At 45.8% G+C, this 19,298-nt stretch overlaps 1 protein-coding gene across 1 annotated transcript in view; it reads left to right on the plus strand.

The window, feature by feature from the left end:
- Ilf3 (interleukin enhancer binding factor 3) overlaps positions 1-19,298 on the plus strand; it is a 41,127-nt gene that overhangs the window by 14,904 nt on the left and 6,925 nt on the right. The window contains exons 2-13 of the mRNA XM_051196836.1: positions 8,722-8,760; positions 9,137-9,381; positions 9,864-10,041; positions 12,982-13,129; positions 14,443-14,534; positions 14,924-15,019; positions 15,805-15,916; positions 16,342-16,439; positions 17,019-17,130; positions 17,216-17,326; positions 18,044-18,243; positions 18,559-18,726. Of these exons, the coding sequence (XP_051052793.1) occupies positions 8,722-8,760; positions 9,137-9,381; positions 9,864-10,041; positions 12,982-13,129; positions 14,443-14,534; positions 14,924-15,019; positions 15,805-15,916; positions 16,342-16,439; positions 17,019-17,130; positions 17,216-17,326; positions 18,044-18,243; positions 18,559-18,726 (1,599 nt within the window). The remainder of the gene's footprint in view (positions 1-8,721; positions 8,761-9,136; positions 9,382-9,863; positions 10,042-12,981; positions 13,130-14,442; positions 14,535-14,923; positions 15,020-15,804; positions 15,917-16,341; positions 16,440-17,018; positions 17,131-17,215; positions 17,327-18,043; positions 18,244-18,558; positions 18,727-19,298) is intronic.

A 19,298-nucleotide genomic window follows, 5' to 3' on the forward strand; every position in this document is an offset into this window, starting at 1 on the left:
TGTATTTGTGCATCATATGTGTGCAGTGCTCAAGGAGGCCAGAAGGGTGTGTGATCCCTGGATCAGACTGTTGTGAGCTGATTGTGGGTCTAATAACTGGGTTCAGGTTTGTAACAGAGGACTTCACATCTGAGTAAGCACCGAGGAGGTTGTTGCTCACTGACATCTCTCTGATGTTCTGGAGTCTTATACTGTATACCATCTGTAAGTTCTGTCCATCCCTCAGTCATTTGAATTCTCGAATTTTTGTTTTCTTAGGTGTGTGTGTGTGTGTTCTCTCATGTGTTTGCTCACTGATAGATGTGTGTGAAGGCCAAAGGCTGGTGTAAAGTTACCACCCTCAGTTTTTTTCCACCTTAATTTCTGAGGCAGTGTCACTCACAGAACTTGTAGTCTTTTCTTTCTGCCTGATTGGCTGGCCAACATCAGGAATCTGGAAGAATCTGCCTGTCTCCCCTCCCAAATGCTGGGGTTGCAGACATGCACTACTGTGCCTGACTTATGGGTGCTGAGGATTCGAACAAGTCCTCATGCATTCACAGCAAGCACCTGACTTACCAAGTCTCCTAGGCCAATTCTTCACTTAAAAGATAACTGTGTGTGTTTGCCTGTGCATGTGGATACAGATGGCAGAGGAGGATATCAGATGTCCTGTTCTGTTACTTTCCACCATATTTCCCTTGAAAAGGATTTCTCTCTAAACCTGGAAGTAGACTGACAGCCAGCAAGCCTGAGATCCTCCTTTTTTCACCTTCTACAGCCCCAGGGTATATAGATAGGGATAGTCATGCCCAACATCTTTCATGAATGCTGGGACCCAAATTTAGATTCTCATGCCTACATGGTAAGCATTATTTGCAGTTTGATATTTATTTGTAGTTCTTTTGATTTGGAATGTTTTACGTTTTGTTTCTGAGACAGGATGTCATTTAGAAAAAATGTGCCATGTGTGTGTAGTGCCTGCAGAGGTCAGAAGAGGATGTTGGATCCCCTGGAACTGGAGTTCTAGATGGTTGTGAGCCATTATATTGGTGCTGGGAATTGAACCTGGGTCTTCTGCAAAAGCAGCCAGTGCTCCTAAATTCTGAGCCATCTCTGCAGCCCCAGATTTTTTTTTTTTTTTTTTTTGAAAACATTGGTTTTCAAAACATTGGTTATCTCAGTGATACTATATAATGTCTCTTACCATGAAAAATTTGTGGCTAGAATAAATATTTATCAGTAGTTGTTATCCAAGGGCTTTAAGCCTCATGCAGCACCGGGCCATCTACTGGGAGACAGGGAAGCCAAGACCTCTGCAGGAACAGCAGTTAGGGCTGTTGGCTCACCTCAGAAGTCCCCCTGGTCTTATGAGGCTTGGGTAGGAGACTTAATATGACTTTTTTATTTAAAAAATTTCCATATATTTTTGTGCATGGTTATTTATTTATATGTGGTCTTTGTCTGTGAGAGTGTATGCTACATGGATGTAGGTACCTGAGGAGGCCAGAAAATGGTGTTGGATCTCCAGGAGCTGGATTCTTGGTAGCTCTGAACCACCCGATGTGGGTCTTGGTGAGGGAACTCATGTCCCTCTGCAAGAGCAACAAGGGCTCTTAACTGCTACACCGTCCCTTCTGCCCAGTTCTGTGTCTTTTTGAAGTAACACACAGACCTTGAATATGCCATGTGGTGATTTGAATTTTGCATTCATTCTAGCCCCAGAAAATCCTCTTGGTGTCCCTGTGCCAGGTGGCCCTTGAACCATTCTTAATCCTGTTCTGAACTTGTCCTAACATTCAGGTTTTGTTTGTTGTTGGTTTTGGATCAAAGTCTTATGTAACCCAGGTTGGCCTCAAACAGTTAATATAGCAGAAGATGACTTTCTGTTTCCTTCCAAGTGCTAGAATTAAAGTGTGTGCCACCACATCAATTTCATGTGTTGTTCTGGAACTCAGTGCTTCATACATGTAGCGTGTACCAATTGATCCACATTCCCAGTGCCTGTTTGGCTTTTTTGACATGGGGCATCTCTCCATAAATCTGGCTGGACTTGAACTCCTTTAAGTGCTGGGGTTACAGGCATGAGTCAGCACACCCTGCTCCACAAACCCTTAATGAAGTAAATCCGCCTCTGTAGCCTTGGGTAAAGGGACTGCTCTTACAGTGGAGACTAACAGAGTCCCGAAGACTTCAGTGTGGGGACTGAACAATTGGCTCCTGGTACCATACTTCATGAAGAGGAAAGGAAGGTTTTTCTCCTTCACCATTCACTAGGTAGTCAAGGCCCTAGGAACAAGGAACTAGTTTGCCTTATCTGTCACAGACATACTATGTGATCTAATCCTGACATAAAAGAGATGAGTGATACATACTTGTTTAAATACATATTGCTTTGAGGCCTGAAGAGATGGCTTTATTGGTAAAGTTCCTAGAAGGAGAAACCTGAGTTTGGTCTCAGAACAAGTTTTTTTTGAAAGCCAGGTTGGTCACCAGACACTTACATGGTGCACATACACTTGTGTGTTCAAAACACTCTCATACATATAAAATTAATAAATCTAATAAAATTTAAAAAGCCAGGTATAGTGTCACTTGCTTATAGTACCAGCTATGGGAACCGAGGGACAGGAGGGGATTGCTGGGCCTTGCTGGGTAGATAGCCCTATTTACTATTATTATTTATTAGTGAGAGACAGGCTTAAAAAAGAGGTGGATGGCATTTGAGGATTGCACTTGAAGATGTCCTCTCCCTGACTCTGTGTGCTGTGCCTGCACACTGATGTTCACATACACACACGTAAACATGTGTACATGTGTTTTGCCTCCAGGAATGTCTGTGTACCACATTTGTGCCTGCTGCTTGCTGCCTGAGGAAGCCAAAAGAGTAGATTTCCCCAGAACTGGAGTCATAGAAGTTTGTGAGCCACTATGAAAATACTGGGAGTTGAATGGGGGTTCTCTGGAAGAAAAACTCCAAACTGCTAAGCTACTTCTCCAGCCTACATAAATATACTTCCACCTAGAATTTTCATGATCATGCATTCATGAAATTTCATGAAGATTTGGCTTGATGAGTACTGTACATAGGACTTGGGGTGACAGCCAGCTACAGCTGATGGGTATTTTCTGTGCCTGGCTGGAAGAATTCAGGCTGTGTTTGCTTTTCAGGTCTTTGGATTTGTTTTTAGTTACTTGCCACTGACTGTGCTTTATCAAAAATACCTAAGTTTATTATGGAGTAAAAGTAAATTAATGGGCCTGGTGAAATAGGCCCAGTGTGTAAAGCACTTTTTGCCAAGTCTGATGACCCTTATCCTCAGGACCTGTATGGTGGGAGGAGAAAACCAACTCTTGTAACCCTGACCACCACAGGCACACTGTGGCATGCATATGTGCCCTCCTCCTTCCAGTTCCATCAAAGACACATAAAATAATTAAGTAATTAAAACAATAGCTAGTGCTGTTTACTTTCTTACATCTGTAACCCCAGGATTTGGAGAGGCTAGGGCAGAAGGGGGTGAGTTGAAGATCCATTAGGGGCCTCTTGCCAGTATTTTCTCAAAACAAAAGGTGAAAAGGGGCTGTGGGCATGACCAGTGGTAGGGCACTTACTCAGCATGCCCACTGCCCTGGGTGTCACTCCCAGTACAGCAGGTCAGAACAGAAGATCTCTTATGACTTTGTCAAAGGAGCACAGATAAGCCCCAGGACAGCCATCTCCCAGCTGTAGCCCTGCTGAGCTATCGCCTTGGAGTTTTACTTATCTTTTTGTGTGTTCTCCCTGGAATATTTCTGGGAAACAACAGGCATGTGCTGATTTTAGCCATGTATGCTCAAGGCATCAAGATCCTTTTTTTTTTTTTTTTTTTTTTGTAGCTTTTGGAGCCTGTCTTGGAACTCTCTATATAAACCAGGCTGACCTTGAACTCAGAGATTCACCTGCCCCTGCCTCCTGAGTGCTGGGATTAAAGGCATGCACTATATTTATTTGTGTATCTATGTTTTAGTATGTGTATCTGTGTGCAGATACTGTGGAGTTCATAAGAGGGATGTCAAAACACCTGAAATTGGAGGGAGAAGAGGAAGTAGAGTGTGAGCTGCCTCATGTGGATATTGAGAGCTGAACTTGAGTCTTTTGTTTTGTTTTTGAGACATAGCCCTGACTGTCTGCTATGTAGATCAGACTGGCTTCAAACTCAGAGATCCCCCTGCCTCTGCCTCCTGAGTGCTGAGATTAAAGGTGTGTGCCAGTCTACCTGGCTAACTTGCTCATTATGGATGCTGGGGGTTGAACTCTACAAGAGCAGTCAGTGAGTGCTCTTAATCACAGAGCTGTCTGTCCAGCTCTCAAGTATTGGTTTTTCAGAGGCCTTTCTTGAATAGGACCCTGATCCCAGTCCTGCCTCTACTTCCCAAGTGCTGAAATTATAGGTGTACATAGGCACCCTTTTCCAACACAGCTATGTATAGTTGACTTCTAGTTGAGTTCCAATATCTTTGTTGACATGGAAAGAGCCTGGATCAGCTGGTGACATCTGTTGGGAGTAGGAGCTGCTGTCAATTTAGGGGGTCAGAGGGACTTGGGCTTCATGGCTTAGTAGGCCGATCTGCTTAGTTTTGGGGGGTATTATGCAGAGGCCCCTCTGTGCTTCAGGTTAAGAGGGAAGCCCCATAGGAAGCCAGACAGGCAACTTCCAACTCAGAGGGCCTCTGCCATCTGTATACACCTGCTTAGGAGCACTTATAGCCTAGGCTTGATCTACCTCTTAGCACCCACACCCCTGCATTCTCCCTCTCCTCCCACTGCTCTGCTAGGAAGCCTTTCTCCCCTCTTCCTGTTGGCCACCTCTGTAGCACTCTGTCAGCTACCACTGTGGTGTTCTTTTACCTTTCTCACTTGACAGTGTTTGGTAGGCACTTCTGAAGTCCTTTGGGAATGTCTTTTTGCCAGTCTTAGCAGTTTGTCCTTGCAGCTTATCCCTTTTGAGAGTTGTTGTAACAGTTTGGCTGGAGGGTGTGAGGGAGCAGAGTGCTGTGGAGGGGCTCAGCGGTGACTGGTGTACAATTGCAGGCTGGATGGGCTGTTAATCGGACATGGGAGTGAGTAGGTGGTAGTTTGCATGTTGCTTAGAGAGTTGGTGTTCAAGTCTTCCCTGCAGACTTGTGTTTCACATTTGGGTATCTTAGCTTTTCCAAAGTGCAGTCCATGGTTGTATCTACCTGCACTTGTTTTTACCTTTTAGTTTTTTCAAATGTTACTTTGTCTTTTAGTTACTTTAATTTTTTTTGGTTTGGGGGCTGGCACTTGCTATGACATGCCTGAGGAGGTTCAGAGGAATGGATTGTCAGTACTCTTACCCCCCTGAGCCCTCCTGCTGACTCCTCCTTTTAGAAATATTTTTTCCAAAATTCTGTACATGTGTATAATAGATTTTGATTATCTCATCTCATCCCCCATCACCTTTCATATTCCTGCTGAATTCCTTTCAGCAAGTCCCCTCTTGCACCAGGTTGTTTGTTGTTTTGTAACCCAATATCTTTAATTAGAGTTGCTTGTATAAGCGTATATAGGTGGTTGTGGTGGGGGTTGTTCCATATTGGAGCACTTAACAATGGCTGCAGCACTGAAGAGAATGACTGTCTCCCTCAGTAACTATTAACTACCAAGAGCTTCTCAGCAAGGGTGGGTGGGGCTTTATAAGCTCCTTTTTCATCCATACTAAAATGATGGCACACTCTACATAGTATAGATCTTGTGCATTAGCTATAGCTACTGTGAGTTCATGAGTGCAGTGGCCATGCCATCCAGAAGACATGCTTTCACAGCATCTACCACATCTTTAGCTCTTAATAGCCTCTGCCCTTGCTTCTGCTACGTTTCTGAGATCTTGGAGCGAGTGAATAGATGTAATCACTTATCTTTAGTTAGCACTTGGACTGGTTATGAGTCTGTAATAATCTAATAATCTGGGTCCACTGCAAACAAGGCTGAGCACTCTCCTTGCTTTTCCATGTGACAGAGCTCTTTAGGACATTTTGTCTGTACTGTCGTGTCTTTATGGATCAGAGTTCCTACCTTCTTTTTTTTCTTCTCCAAACACCTAGAGTTGATAGTTTGGTCTATTTGTATATGGATGTGTGTGCTTGTGCATGTTTGTGTTTGATTTCTCTCTCTCTCTCTCTCTCTCTCTCTCTCTCTCTCTGTGTGTGTGTGTGTGTGTGTGTGTGTGTGTGTGTGTAGGAGGCCAGAGGAGAATGGTGTGTGTCCTGCTCTGTCTCTCTGGAGATCTTAGTCTTTTAACACAGGCTCACTCACTGAATCTGGTGTTAGGCTGTCAGCAGAAAGCTTCAGGCATCCTCCTGCTCTGACCCACATAATGCTGGGGTTTTAGATTTTGTTGCATGAGTGTTGGGAATTCAACCTCTGCTCATGCTTGCTTAGCAAGTGCCTTTACCCACTAGTCCATCCCCTGCCCTGTCTATTTATTGAGATAGAGTCTTGCTGTGTAGTGTAGGCTGGCCTCAACTTTTCACCCCTTACTCTGAATACAGGGGCTACCGGGAGTACTAACAAGTTTGTTTCTAACAAACAGTTTTTGTTTGGAGACAGGGTTTCTTTGTGTAGTAATCCTGACTGTCCTGGAATTCACTCTGTAGATCAGGTTGGCCTCAAACTCACAGAGATCCACCTGCCTTTGCCTCCTGTGTGCTGGGATTAAAGGTGTGTGCTACCATCACCTGGCTGGTTTTTCAAAAATAATTTTTCTTAGATTGATTTATTATGTATACAGTTTCTTCCTCTATGTTATGTATCCCTGCAGACCAGAAGAGGTCATCAGATCTCATTATAGATGGTTGTGAGCCACCATGTGGTTGCTGGCAGTTGAACTCAGGACCTCTGGAAGAACACAGTGCTGAGTCATATCTCCAGTCCTTAAAATCTTTTATTTGTACAGGGGAGGAATGTGCTATGGCACACTTGTGGTCAGGGTACAACTTGGATCTGTCCTTCCACTGTGTGGGTCCTAGGATTTAAACTCTGGTCCTCGGGTTTGGTGGCAACCCATCAGTCCATCTTTCCAGCCCTCCTCCTCTTTGTTTTTTTTTTTTTTTTTTTTTTTTTTGCCAGTATGTTGTGTAACTCATTCTGGCCTTGAACTCCAGATACCCTGCCTGGATCACTTATGTGTGCCACTATGCCCAGCTTTCTTTGTTTTGAACTTTCATTTTTAGTGCTGGGGATAACACCCAATGCTTGCAGTGTGTAAGCACATGCTCAACTTCTGAACAACCCCTGCTTTACCTCTCGATCTAGTTCATTTATAAAGCACAGCATGTGCTTGTTGTTGGAGTATAGCTAGTGAAATGAGCATGTGCTTAGGTCATATGAGTCTCTGTGGTTGAATTCAGAACTACAGACTTTATAGGCATTTAAAGTGCCTATAATCTATCACTTGAAGGTAGGGCTAGTGGAGAATCAGGAATTGAAGGTCATCTCTTGTGTAGCAAAATTTAAGGCCACCTTGAGCTACAGGTAATTTTACCTTGAAAAAACTAACCATGGGATTGGGGAGATGGTCTGATGGGTAGGAATGCTTGCTGCACAAGCATGAAGACCTGAGTTAGACTTCCTAGTGTCCTATAAAAAGCTGGACATAGCCTCATGAAAAATGTAACCCTAGTGCTGTGGGTGGGGCAGAGATAGGAGGATCACTAGGGGCTTTCTGGGTGCTAACATAGCTTTAGGTTTGGTGAGAGGCTCTGTTGCAAGGGGATAAAGTGGGGAGTTATAGAGCAGAACACTTAAAGCCTTCTCTGTCCTTCATGTGTGCCTACAAAGATTTGTGTGCATGTACCACATACTTGCACTTAGGACTGAGGGTTATAGTCAGTGGTAGAGCATATGCCCATATGAGTTCCTGTTCTAGAATTGCAAAAGAGGCCACGCTAGGCTTGATGGTGTACACCTGTAGTCTTAGCACTTGGGAGGTGCCTGGGTTGCATAAAACCCTGTCACCTCCCTCTACTATTCCCCCTTCCTCCAGGTACATGCTATATAGGATGAAATGAAACAGAAACAAAGCTCTTCAGTGTGTGGCTCGATTCAGATAGATCTTCTGGAAGCCTGCTGTTTTTGTATGAAGGGAAATTGGAGTGAGTTGTTTGGTGCCTTGGCTTGGCTACCTGGGAAGACAGATGTGTCCTGCTGTGAGCAGGATCCTTGTGAGCCAGTACTTCACCTTTACTACCTAGTATATGGCTTCTGAGATAATCTGTCTCTGGGGTATTTACAACTAAAAAGGTTTTCTGGTCTTATAGATAGTTGAAGTATTGGTAACACCAAGGAAAGCTGTCACAATTTGAAAAGATAAGCCAAGACTGATTTCCAGACACTACAAGAAAAAAGGAAAAATGGTAAGACAGTTTTTTTCTTTGCTCATAGACATTATTTCTCTACTTATATACAAAGATGGCCCATAGCATGTCCCCAAAGCATTTGATGCTGTGTTAGCTTTTTGTCTTAGACATTTTGAATTCTCTTAAATAATTACGTGTCAGATGTGAATACAGTAGTCTCCCCTTAGCCGTGCTCTTGCTTCCCGCGGATTCAGTTACCTGCGGTCCACCGCGGTCTGAAAATATTAAGTGGAAATTTCCAGAAAGAAAAAATTGCTAAGTTTTAAATTGTGCGTCGTCCTGATGCCTGCGTCATTCACCTCACTTCATCTCATCACGTAGGCATTGTATCATCATCACTTCATCACAAGAAGAAGAAGGGTGAGTAGGATGATCAGCTACTTGGAGAGAGACCATATTCACATTGCGTCCTGTCTAAGCCCTTCCTGTGCCTGACTGACCAATTAAACTACCATACCTATGTGCGTAGAAGTAAACCCAGACCATTTTTTGATTTTGGTGCTATCCGCGGTTTAAGGCATCCATTGGGGTCTTGGAATGTGTACCCCGCGGATAAGGGGGGACTACTGTAGTATAGCGAGCGATATGTTAAGTGCCCCATTTCTGCTGCTTCATGGAGAGAGTCTCCTCTAAGGTCCTGGGCCACATTCCCGTAGTCTATCTTCTGTGAAAGATGGAATGGTACTAAGTGGTGAGGGGTGGGCTGCTGGCTGTCCTTGCATCATTTTTAGTGTAGTTTTCGCATTTCCAGCGTCCCATGAGAATTTTTGTGAATGATGATCGCCATGTGATGGCAAAACATTCTTCCGTGTACCCAACGCAAGAGGAGCTGGAGGCTGTGCAGAATATGGTATCTCACACTGAGCGGGCCCTCAAGGCTGTTTCTGACTGGATTGATGAGCAGGAGAAGGGCAGCAGCGAGCTTGCTGAGGCAGAAAATATGGACACGCCCCCAGATGATGAGAGCAAAGAAGGGGCTGGGTGAGTCTCAGGTTCTCTCTCTCTCTCTCTCTGGCCACCCCCCCCCATATGTGTGTGCATGCATATGTGTGTGTGTGTGTGTGTGTGTGTGTGTGTGTAGAAAGGCTCAGGCCTTTTCAGGCAGCCCAGACTTCCTACCTCACTATCTATCAAAGCCTGCCCTTGAATTCTTAATGCCTCCTGCCTGTCCCTTGCCTAGTTCTTCTAGTGTTTTTTTTTTGGTTTTGGTTTTGTTTTATTTTGTTTGTTTGTTTGTTTTGTGGCAGGATCTCACAAGATAGCCCATGCTGACCTTCAACTTATTTTGTAGCCCAAAGTAGCATCAAAATCACAGAGGTCCTTGTGCCTCCTGAGTGCTGGGATTACAGGCCTGTGACACCATGTGGCACAGCTAAGTTAGAATCTCTTTTAAGAAGCGCCAGTCTCTCTGGTTTGTGGCTAGGTTGGCTTCCCATTGAGCCCGACTTTTGTCTGTCTCTCAGGGAACAGAAGGCGGAACACATGACTAGGACCCTGAGGGGCGTGATGCGGGTCGGCCTGGTAGCCAAGGGTCTTCTGCTCAAGGGGGACTTGGATCTGGAGCTGGTTCTACTCTGTAAGGAGAAGCCCACAACCACCCTTCTGGACAAGGTGGCTGACAACCTGGCCATCCAGCTCACTGTGAGTCACCACCACCACCACCCCAGAGGGGGTCCTAGTGCTTGTGGAGAAGATGGTCAGAGGAAGAGAGGGCCCATCTGTGCCATGTGCCAGTGAGCACCTGTGCTCATCTTGAAAACAAGCAGGTCACTCATGGCAGGTAGCCATTGAGGGTCAGTGGGAAATAGCCTGCTGTTTACAGTGGTGCCCAGTCTGCTAGTTAGCAAAAGCCTTGTGCCCTCATGTGTGAAGCCTGGACTATTGGGCTAGAAATATCATGTGTAGGAAGGAAGGGTATTAACTCTTAATGGGCCAGACCTGGATATACTTGAAAGTCCACTCACCTGGCTGCAGCTGGAGCTCAGTAGTAGAGTTCAGAGAAAGAAAGAGGAAAACAGTATGCTCATGGTAGCTTATACCTGTAATCCCAGCGTTTAGGAGGCTGAGTCAGGAAGATTATGCTATTTATAGCCAGCCTGGGCTACAGAGTTAAGACCCTGACTCAAAAAAACAAAAAAATACCTCGATCATTTCTTCTGTTACTAAAATGTGCATAAGTAGTGGCATTTACTGAGCCAGACCCCAGGTCAGATATATATATATATATATATATATATATCTTCTCCCCTCTTCCCACCCACTTTGAGAGTCTGTCCATTTTGACCCACCCTCCCTTCTCTAACTTAGGAGTCTCATATAGCCCAGGCTGGCCTTGGCATCTTTATCTTCCTGCCTCTAGAATGCTAGGATTATAGGAGTGGATCTCGTTGGCCACTTGTGGTGGCCAATCTCATACATCTCTGAGTGATAAGGGTGATAGGACATTTAGGAGCTGGGAAACCTAGAGAGGTCAGCCAGAGACAGCAGAGCTACTTTACTGTAGTATTCTGTGTCTCCAGAAAAGTTTTCCTAAATTTAATTTAAAAGTAAGCATAAGAAATTCAAAGTTGGTTTTAAGTATTGTTACTTTGCAAAGAAAAATAACTTTGTATGACAATAAACATTAAATAATATAAGGCTTTTGGGTACATGCTTAAGAGAGTGATGTGAATTGAGATGTGAAGTGCAGAATGTTAGAAACTTGAGAGGAACTACTGAGGGTCATATCCTCGTGGTTTCTTGTAGCTGTGATTGATTTCATGATTTCTATTATCCCCTTTAAAGATTGATCTGTGGAGCACATTGGTAAATACTTCGAAAGAAAGAGCTTTGTGTTCTGTTCTCTAGGGTAGTAATGGATATGGTGGATGCCTCACAACTTGTGCATACATATAGCCGTGTTTTTGAGCCTGCCCAGTCCATCCCTAGTGTGTATACAAGGCTGTGCTTATTGTGTCGGTGGTTCTTTACAGCCAACATCTCCACCTTCCCTGGGGACTTTTGGCCATCTGGAGATAGAAAGTGATGTGCTTCTTCCCATAGTGAGTGGTTGCCAGGGATATTTTGAACACCCTGTATGATATAGGACAGCCACCTCTCAGCAAGAATTACTGAGCCATGCTGTGGTCAAGAAATCTGCATGTCAATTTCCAGGGCACATGTCCTCTTACAATGTATACACTTTCCTTTTTTGAGGGCTCTGTGTAGCCCTGGCTGCCCTGGAAAGTTCTGCAGACCAGGCTGGCCTTGAACTCATCATAGAGATCCACCTACCCCTGCCTCCCAAGTGCCAGGGTTAAAGGCCCCACTTTACTTCTTTTAATAAAAATAGTTTAAGAAACTGGATTTTTTTCCCAGTAAATAAACTAGCTTATAAAGAGGTTGAGGCTGGACTGTTGAGTATCCTGTAGACCTGTTCTGCAGGTTGCAAGTGCTCCTGTGTCTATCATTGGCTATAGACTGGAATAGTGCATGTGCTTCTCTTCTATGTTGTCTGCTGCCTGCTTCTCCCAGCATGGAACTTGTTCCATGGGCACTGGGCTTCCCACACAGTGTCTGAATGACATGAGCTTTGTTCTACAGCCTTGAAGTGTATTCATTTTAGATCCATGTTAGAAATCAGAAGCCCCAGGCTTGAGCCATCACTGAGGCTAAGGCAGGAGAGCCACTGGGCAAGAAGAGCCTGTCTCAAAAAATGGGAAAGAAGGGTCTGGAGAGATGGCTCAGTGGTTAAGAGTGATGTCAGCTCTTCCAGAGGTGCAGAGTTCAATTACCAGCAACCACCTGATGGCTTATAACCATCTATAATGAGATCTGGTGTCATCTTCTGACCTGGAGTGGTATATGCAGGCAGAACAGTATAAACATAATAAATAATTAAATAAAGTAAATCCTTTTTCCGTTTTTAATGAGAAAGAAGATTGGTTTTTTTCCAGATAGATTCGATCTCCCTTGTATCTCAGACTGGCAGTCTCCTGCCTCAGCATCCTGAGTGTTAGGGATATAGTCATTTGCCTCCCTGGCTGACCAGCTTTTGCATGTATTTATTTTTACACCAGATTTTATTGTGTATCTGTGGCTTGCTTTGAGCTTGCTTTGAAGATCAGGTTGGTCTCAAACAGCAGTGTACTCTTGCTTCTATCTTCAGGGTACTGGGATTTCAGGCATGTACCCTGATGCCCAGGCTTGAATTGCATTTGGGACTTTTCTTTCTTTCTTTTTTTTTTTTTTTTGGTTTGTTTTTTAAATTAACATTGATTGTTGTTAGTGTCTTTATTCTGCCCAGGCTTGCTCTAATCACGATCCACCTTCAGTTCTCCAACTCACTGGAATGGCTACCATTGTACTGGCTCTTTTCACCCCTGCCCTTGAGATAGTCTTGTTCTGTGGTTTGTGTTAGCTTTGAGCTCATTATCTTGGCTTAGGCTCTTTAACTGCTGGGATTATAGGGATGAGCCACCACACCTGACTCTTTACATTTAACGTTCCTGGTAGAAATAGCTTCTCTGACCCAGTGGAGTCTTAGTTGATTGCCTTACAGAGAGAAAGTGTTTTGAAAGCTACCTTCTTTTCCTCCTCCAGACTGTAACAGAAGACAAGTACGAAATACTCCAGTCTGTGGATGATGCTGCGATTGTGATAAAAAACACAAAAGAGCCCCCCTTGTCCTTGACCATCCACCTGACCTCCCCTGTTGTCAGAGAAGAAATGGAGAAAGTATTATCTGGAGGTAGGGAGGCCAGCAGAACATTACAGACTTGGTGTTCCCTCTTGCTCAAATGTGCTATTCAGTTTTAGAGTGCTTTGATTAGAGGATGTCAGTGTACTCTGACTGACTTTACTCTAAATTCATGTCTCCCAAGGCTTGTGTTCTTGGGAGTTTGACCCAAATGTGGCACTAAAAGTGAGTAGCACTTTGCATAGGGAGAGTACCATTTTGTTTCTCATACTCCTTGAATGGTCTTGAAGCTCCTTGTTAAACTTGTTTCCCTCTATTTAAAAAAAAAAAAGTGTGTCCCCAGGAATCTTCCAGTGTTGCAGTGGTTAGTAGCAACCAGATGGCTTCTATATGAATGGTATGAATGGCACGTAGGAGTAGTGATCGGCTGCTGGCCCTGCGGCACAGCCTGCTATTTTCATTTGGCCTCTGCCTGTGGCACTCTATGAGCTTTAGAGAGGCCAGGAGCTGCAGCAGAGTTTTGGATAAGGTTTTAAACCATTGTGCTGTCTTCCAGCCCAGTTTTGGCACTTCAGATGCTAAGCTAATACTTCATTCCACAATTCATGGTCTCCCTGCAGCCCTCCTGGGCCTGCTGTCAGGCCTTATCCAAATCCCTGATAGCTGGCAGAGTCAAACAACAGCCTAGTTGTACTGTGGTGCAGGCTGACTTGTTAATTTCCCTTTGGCACACGTATCTGATACCAATGATCAAAGCCCTCTTAGCTTATCCACTCAGGGACGCTGGACCTTTGACCAACAGGACTCTCTCTGTCAAGGCCTGGGGCTAGGGCAGTCCCGCCTGGTGGGCGGAGGTGGTCCCCTGTGCTACAGGTGGATACCTGTTTGTGAGAAGCAGAGAGGGAGTTCATTTCCACTCCCCCCCGCCTCTTTTTTTTGTTTTTGTTTTTTGTTTTGTTTTTCTTATTGTTGTAAATCCAGCCTAGCTAATTTATGGGGAAAAAGCAAGGGAACGGGCCTATTAGAAGATAGGGTCAGCCTATCTTTTCCCTTCCCCACTTTGTGCCTTCTAGAGTAACTTCTTTTTTTGATTTTGGTTTTTGTTTCTGAGGTTTAAATTTTGGAGAGGGCCTCCCAGGTTTTTTGTTGTTGTTTTTTGTTTTTTGTTTTTTGTTTTTTGTTTTTTAACTTCCTCTCAGAGCAGAGCTGGTGGCACTTTAGCCTCTCCTTCCCTGTCCAGGGTGGACACAAATTGAGATTGTGGGAGGCTCAGCTGCCCTTTAGGAAGCTGCCACATCCCCTTTGCACCTGACAGAACCCCTTGGTCAAACTGTGCCTTGTCTTCTTATTCCATCCATGAATAGAAACGCTATCAGTCAACGACCCCCCGGACGTTCTGGACAGGCAGAAATGCCTTGCTGCCTTGGCGTCCCTCCGACACGCCAAGTGGTTCCAGGTTTGCATTTTGTTCTTCTCTTTGTCTTTTGGTAGAGAATGCCTAAGTTTTACAACATGGCTAACTTTGACCATAAAGTGTCCATAACATTGTAGCTGTGTCAATCTTGTTAGCACCTGTGGCGTGCAGCTGCTAAAGGAGGCGCCTAAATCAATTTGACTTGCCAGCCCTGAGGAGGCTCATGCTGAGCAGTGGGCTGCTTTGCAGTAAGAGTAACAGGCTTCCACCCAGGCAGGGAGCTCAGCACTGGCCACACACACTTGGTGGCTCTGCACCCCTGCAACCATTTACCCTTGGCAAAGCAGCACCATGAGACTCAAGTTGTTCATGTTTGCCTGCTGTCCTCTGTGATGCCCTGGGTGTGAAGAGCCTATGCTTTCTTTCTGTAGGCCAGAGCCAATGGGCTGAAGTCTTGCGTCATTGTCATCCGTGTCCTAAGGGACTTGTGTACCCGAGTGCCCTCCTGGGGTCCCCTCAGAGGATGGGTAAGGCACCTTATGACTAGGGGTGGGGTTAGTGTTTATCTAGGCAGACCCTTTCAGAGCATGGCCTTCATATAGAGAGCTTGGAGGTTGTTGGCTTGGGTGGCTCGTGTGATCCATCAGACCCTGGGTTGGGGTGGAAGCAAGGACTAGGCCTTCTTTGTGGGTGTGTGCGGCCATAGTTGAGAAAGGAGGTGGGAACGCCTGTGACTAGTCACACAGGATAGGTGTGCAGAGGCTCTTGCACAGCTTGCTATCCAGGGCCTGAGGCCTCTTCTTTCTTTTGATTATTTTTTTTTATTATTTATTCAATTTATTTTTTACGCTACCTGTCGTTGTCGTCCCGGTCCGCCCCCCCCCCCCCCCCCCCCCAGCTCTCTTGCTTTTCAAGACAGAGTCTCTCTGTGGCTTTGGTCTGTCCTGGAACTAGCTCTTATAGGTTCGAACTCAAAGAGATCCGCCTGCCTCTGCCTCTCAAGTGCTGGGACAAAGGTGTGTGCCACCACTGCCCAGCCAAGCTGCCTGTTTCTTAACAGCCCATTATTAAGAACGTCCTTTTGAAATGGTTACAGTTTAAGCCTAATTGCCCACTTAAGTCCTCAGAGTTGTCCTAGGTCCATCCTGCCTTTAGGAAAGTCTGTTAGCCCCCTGCCTAGATAGCTAATGTTGGCCTTTGACCTCATTGCCTGGCTTTAGTCTCAGGATCCCTAACCCCTCTAACACAGTGATAGGGCTTCCTGGGGTAGGGCTTCTGTAGCTGAAAGCTCATTGTCCCTCTTGCCTTTTAGCCTCTGGAGCTGCTATGTGAGAAGTCCATCGGCACTGCCAATAGGCCAATGGGTGCTGGCGAAGCCCTTCGAAGAGTGCTGGAGTGCCTTGCATCCGGCATCGTAATGCCAGGTTGGGGCCTTGTGATTTTCAAGGGATAGGGAAAAGGACAGGGATAAAGTCCTAACAGCCACTGCCTCACTGGTCCACTGACTGGATTAGGGATACAGCAGCTCCATGTCCCCTCTGCTAGGGCCAAAGCACGTGACTACCCTCTTGCACCATCATATCCAGCCCTGTGCCGGGTCCGAAGCCATGAATCAGGGCGGACCCAGGGCCAGTGGTGACCCACTCCCATGTGACTTTCTTGCTCTGAGACACGTGATTTATTTCTGTCAAGGGCTGGATGTCGAGTGGGTCACCGAGCTCGGTGTGTTTTCCAGAGCTGGGTGTGGATGGGGTGCGGGGGGGTAATACACCTGGTTCCCTCAGCCAGCAACTCTTATGAGATGACAAGGGATAATCCTCTGCATATCTTCCTTGTTTCCTGCCTTCAGATGGTTCTGGCATTTATGACCCTTGTGAAAAAGAAGCCACTGATGCTATTGGGCATCTAGACAGACAGCAACGGGAAGATATCACACAGAGTGCGCAGGTATAGTTGTCACCATTGCCAACATGAGCCCTTACCCAGTCTGCACTCACTGGCTCCCAGTTCCATTACTGGGCATTTGAAGGGCAGCCCCTGGATCATAGGCTCAGGTTGGGTACCAAGGCAAAGGCATCATGTCTGATACAGGGAGCCCCAATCTGGTCGTCTTTGTTCTGGTACCACGTGTGATTATTGTTTGCCTCTCACCCTGCTGGACTGCCATGTTGGCATAGCAAGGGAAGTGGGCCGTTGCTTTGCTTGGAGAACTGCTCTGGGGCTCCTCCCCTGCAGGTCTACCACCCGTCTCCATGTGGCAACCAGCCCCCAGGTTGGGGTCTCCTGTACTCATCTTGACGGGGGGTGGTCACAGGCTGGCACTCCCCCACAGCAAGGCTGGGCCAGAACTGTCAGGCCCTGCCCTGGCTGTCAGGGGACTCCTTGTTGACTGACCTAGGGGAGAATATTAGCATCGCCCTGCCCCGCCCCCCAGCTCCCACCCTATTTCAGAAGGCATTAGTGAGAGCAGATATACGGTCAGGTGGCATGAGGCAACCAAGTCAGACTCTTCTTCCCCTTCTCTAGCATGCTTTGCGGCTCGCTGCTTTTGGTCAACTCCATAAAGTCCTAGGAATGGACCCCCTGCCTTCCAAAATGCCCAAGAAACCAAAGAACGAGAACCCAGTGGACTACACTGGTAAGGACATATGGGCATCGAGGACAGGGCTCTCTCCAGAGTGCTGTTTGCCTGTCTCACCTGCTTGTACTTGGTCTCCTTTCAGTTCAAATCCCCCCCAGCACCACCTATGCCATCACACCCATGAAGCGCCCTATGGAAGAGGATGGGGAGGAGAAGTCTCCCAGCAAAAAGAAGAAAAAGATCCAGAAGAAAGGTAGGAATGTGCCCTGGCTGGTACCCCCTTTCCTCCATCTGGCCTAGTTACTGTGTGTCTGGAACTAATGAGTGTGCTGTTCTGTTTTTTTTAAGAACCTATATGTTTAAAAAGAACTTGTGTTGGTATGGATGTGCATATGCCTTGTTATTCACAGTGATGTTAAAGAACGACCTGGGGTCTGTCCTTGCCTTCCCCCTTGTTTTATACAAGTTCTCACAGTAGGTTCTTTATATGAGTTCTCATAACCCTGAACTATCAGTGTTCACAGTAGGTTCTTTGGCCTCCTTCCCAGCCCAGTTTTTTTTTTTTTTTTTTTTTTTTTTTTTTTTTTTGTTTTTGAGACATTCTCTGTTGTTATGTAGCTCTAGTTGTCTTTTAACTGGCTGTGTAGACTAGGCTGCCCTATATTTAAGTAGTGTAAGAACCTAATGTCTGAGTCTGGTGGCTCCCATCTGTAATCCCAGAATTCATGGGACTAAGTAAGAGAATTGCTGTGACCTCAAGTCTACACTGAGGTACGGAGTGAGAGGGACCTTCTCATCACACCACTTCCCCTAAAACTAGTAACTGGGATAGGTGCAGTGAGTGGGTTCCATGGTCAGTTAGTTGTACCTCCACTGGCTGCAGGAGAGGCTCAGGCCAGATTATGTGCCAGGCTTTGGCTTTTCTAGGCTCTAGGAGTTTTCATTCCATTTTGCCTTGTTGTCTTCTTAGAGGAGAAAGCCGAGCCTCCCCAAGCTATGAATGCCCTGATGAGGCTAAACCAGCTGAAGCCCGGGCTGCAGTACAAGCTGATCTCCCAGACAGGTCCTGTTCATGCCCCCATCTTCACCATGGCTGTGGAGGTAGATGGCAGTACCTTCGAGGCCTCAGGGCCATCTAAAAAGACCGCCAAACTACATGTAGCTGTAAAGGTAAGTGTAGGTAGATACTCTTTCAAAACAAAAAATGCACTTCCCACATTGGCCTCAGTTTGCAGGCTGACAGTGTGCATTTCAGAAAGGGTATAGAAACACAGAGGTGTTTAGATTTTTGAGCCTTTGACACATGATCACATGTCACACCTACAGAGGCAACCTGAGAAACTAAAAGGGGGTGAAAACCTTTGCAGGTAGCTAAGATTGTGCTGCAGGTTATCCTCAGAAAGCTCTGTGGGGTATGTAAAACACCTTTGTAGGTGATTTCCTTGAAAGCCTGTCATCTGATCCCTGGGTCTGTCTGCTCCACAGGTGTTACAGGACATGGGCTTGCCAACAGGCGCTGAAGGCAGAGACTCCAGCAAGGGGGAGGACTCAGCTGAGGAGTCAGACGGGAAGCCAGCAGTAGTGGCCCCACCCCCTGTGGTAGAAGCTGTCTCCAACCCTAGTTCTGTCTTCCCTTCAGATGCCACTACTGAGGTGAGCCTGTGGTGGGTGCTGGGAATGGTACTGCATGCATGGTGGATGATAGTGCAAGGGCAGAGCATGTACTCATTAGTCCTTACATGCAGAGCAGAGCCAGGCATGTTCAACTTGTGGCCCAGCATGAAATCCTGAAATCACTTCAGACATTCTGAGATTGTTTTGCATTTTTTTTTTTTCTTTGATGATGATGTTGCTTTTTTTTTGGGTCACTGGTTGGGTGCATGATTTTGAAGTTTGAAATTGTTTCTCCCCCCCCCCCCCCCCATTTTATCTGTTTTATATGTGTGTCTTTTGTCTGTGTGTATCTCTGCAACACATGTGTGCACAGAATGAGTTAAAAAAGGTTGTAAAGGCTGTGTGATTGATGGTGGCACAAGCTTTAATCCTAGCACTCAGGTTAGCCTGGTCTACAGAGCAAGTCCCAGGACAGCCAGAGCTGTTACACAGAGAAACAATCTCAAGCCAACCAACCAACCAACCAACCAAATAACAAACAAAAAACCCACAAAAAAAGCAAAAGGTTGTTAGCCACCATGTGAATTCTAGGAGCTGAATCCATGTTCTGA

Source organism: Phodopus roborovskii, unplaced genomic scaffold, assembly GCF_943737965.1.
Source record: "Phodopus roborovskii unplaced genomic scaffold, PHOROB, whole genome shotgun sequence".
Taxonomy (NCBI): domain Eukaryota; kingdom Metazoa; phylum Chordata; class Mammalia; order Rodentia; family Cricetidae; genus Phodopus; species Phodopus roborovskii.